The 3,199-nt window shown below is 32.8% G+C and overlaps 1 protein-coding gene across 2 annotated transcripts in view; it reads left to right on the top strand.

Moving 5' to 3' along the window:
* Window positions 1-3,199, top strand: part of LOC106475184 (rho GTPase-activating protein 45-like) — a 28,895-nt gene that overhangs the window by 22,995 nt on the left and 2,701 nt on the right. For both annotated transcript variants that reach the window (XM_022379366.1, XM_022379367.1), the window contains one exon: window positions 1,416-1,605. In XM_022379366.1, coding sequence (XP_022235074.1) covers window positions 1,416-1,605 — 190 coding nt within the window. The remainder of the gene's footprint in view (window positions 1-1,415; window positions 1,606-3,199) is intronic.

Below are 3,199 nucleotides of genomic sequence, written 5' to 3'. Positions count from 1 at the left end.
GACTACAGACCATTAGTTGAGAAATACAACTGCTGTGTAATAGCTGAAAATTTGATTCTTGTGAGAACCATTATTACACTTCCCAACACACTGTACTTTACTACTTTTTTCCCTACATTTCAGACAAAATTCCTATTTTTTGCCTACATTTTTGGTTTAGCTCAACATGAAACTCGTATTGTAAATGTAATCTAACTGTCCCATTATTAACTCAAGATAGCAAAGAGTTTTAGAATCTGGTGGTTTTCACAAATTATAACTTCTTGGAGGCATTAGAGATAAATACTTTCGTTAACAAGATGGCCGAATTGTCTTCTCCGTTTTTCTTGTCAGTGACTAAACATAATCTCCATCCCATTGAAGAGTAACTGAGGAATGGTCAAATGGCACTTGAACTCAATACATCAAGTTAATTAGCATCATGTTGTTTGATTTTCATGTGTGAGAGTGTGCATGTCTCTGTCAGTTGTGTCCTGAAATAGCAAGATCACGGTAGTTTTTAACATTATTAATCTCATGCTAATATAACATACTTGCACTTGGTATTGTATTCCATTTATGTGTTTAAGACAGCCTATTTAACAAGTTGTATATTTTCAGCGTAGTATAGAAAACTAGAATGCTACACAGAAAAACACAGTTTCCGCATCAATCTTTAACTTATGTAGACATTACTGGTCGTGAACTTTCATGTTGGTGCAAGCCATTGTGAAATACACTACTTCTGTAGTATTTATTAAAAGACAGTAGCTTGTGATAATAATGGCAAACAGTATACTGTAGGAAATAAACACAAAGAACTAGCTAAAGTGAAGCATAGTTCTAATTAGTGAAAACTGTCCTACAGAACATTCTGTCAGCTGTTGTACACTATCTACCAGCTCTAGAATACTTCATGTCAGCTGAAGTACATTATCTATCAGCTATAGTACACTATCTACCAGTTGTAGTATACTTTCTGTCAGCTGTAGTACACTATCTACCAGCTCTAGAATACTTCATGTCAGCTGAAGTACACTATCTACCAGCTGTAGTACACTATCTACCAGTTGTAGTACACTTTCTGCCAGCTGTAGTACACTTTCTAATGCTTCTGTGTTATTTCAAAGTCCTACTGAAGTCCATACTTTTCCTGTTGAAATACTTTGCTTTAAAGCAAAAAAACTTGTTTGTTTTATTTACTGGTATTTTAAACTTTTCATCTCTTATTCATTATGTATGTAAATTAATATTTTGATTGGATCATAAGTTCACAAGTTCAGGTCACAAACAGTTCATAAAAAGAGTCATTAAAATTATCACAATGGAAGTTTTTTCTTTTTTTTTACACATTTAGAGAAATCTAGAACCGTACACTGAAATCCATTCTCTATATCTAGTGTTACTTAGCTAAAATAGAAATGTTACTGATATAGGTATGGAAAAGCCAACAACAGCAAGTACAGTATGCTCTGAATATGTAAAAACACCAGTTTCATCAGTGGACTTTTCAACTAACAACATTTCATCACCCGTAAACATCAGCACCATGCATCTGCCCTTAACGTTTTCTTCAAGTGCCATCTTTAGTTCATGGTCTTCTAGAAGACCACTGGGAATAAACAGGTATGTTGTATTCTTTGATAGATTGCTTAGGCAGAGTATTCACGAGGAATGGACGGCAACTGTCTGTCGTAGAAACACAAGTGTAGAGGACAACATATCAAAAGGCAGAAGACCGTCTTCAGGTCCGAAGATGAAGGGCAGAAGACTTTCCAAACATCATCTTTTACACTTTTGTTTCTACAACAGACAGTTGGCATTCATTCAACTAAATTTTATCAAGTATATTGTGTTTGTTGAAATCCCCTACATATTACTAATTCAGTACTATCTGTAGTTCATGGTGTTCTAGAAGACCTCTGTAAATATGGACGTATGTTGTGTTTGTTTAGTTATACATACATAGCTAACTGGAAAATATATTAATACAAATAAATTATTAAACACACAGTATCTTTTGGTTAGAATGGTCATCTCCTAGTGGAAATAAAGCCTGTTATGGACTGAGGATTAGCTGAATGGTTTCCACTTGGTGTATATTTCATATTAACTTTGATTGTTTCTTGTCATATAATGTACAAGTCCTGAGGATTAGCTGAATGGTTTCCACTTGGTGTATATTTCATATTAACTTTGATTGTTTCTTGTTATATAATGTACAAGTCCTGAGGATTAGCTGAATGGTTTCCACTTGGCGTATATTTCATACTAAATTGGATTATTTGTTGTCATATAATGTATTAGTCCTGAGGATTAGTTGAATGGTTTCCACTTGGTGTATATTTCATATCAGCTTTGATTATTTGTTGTCATATAACGTACAAGTCCTGAGGATTAGCTGAATGGTTTCCACTTGGCGTATATTTCATACTAAATTGGATTATTTGTTGTCATATAATGTATTAGTCCTGAGGATTAGTTGAATAATTTCCACTTGGTGTATACTTCATATTAACTTTGATTGTTTCTTGTCATATAATGTACAAGTCCTGAGGATTAGCTGAATGGTTTCCACTTGGTGTATATTTCATATTAACTTTGATTGTTTCTTGTCATATAATGTACAAGTCCTGAGGATTAGCTGAATGGTTTCCACTTGATGTATATTTCATATTAACTTTGATTGTTTCGTACATTATATGACAATATACACCAAGTGGAAACCATTCAGCTAATCCTCAGGACTTTTTCATATTAACTTTGATTGTTTATTGTCATATAATGTACAAGTCCTGAGGATTAGCTGAATGGTTTCCACTTGGTGTATATTTCATATTAACTTTGATTGTTTATTGTCATATAATGTACAAGTCCTGAGGATTAGCTGAATGGTTTCCACTTGGTGTATATTTCATATTAACTTTGATTGTTTATTGTCATATAATGTATTAATCCCGAGGATCAGCTGAATAATTTCCACATGTATGTTTTTTATACACTTTAGTAGGTTTTGTTTTTTCATTTTACTTATGGTTAGAGAAACAATAATTTGTCATTCCCCTGTAAAATTCAACAACTTTGGTTACATATTCCTAGCATTATTTCCTCTTTTAATTTTCATAAGGATCAAGAAACAGCTGTACATATCTCACATATCTGTAATATAAAAGTATCTTTTGTGAAGTATTAGTTTTATTATATTGAAAGTTATTTCTCT

Source organism: Limulus polyphemus, unplaced genomic scaffold (assembly GCF_000517525.1).
Source record: "Limulus polyphemus unplaced genomic scaffold, Limulus_polyphemus-2.1.2 Scaffold8194, whole genome shotgun sequence".
Lineage (NCBI taxonomy): Eukaryota > Metazoa > Arthropoda > Merostomata > Xiphosura > Limulidae > Limulus > Limulus polyphemus.
The sequence above is the reverse complement of the archived record's forward strand: the minus strand, read 5'-3'. Positions and strand labels throughout refer to the sequence as shown.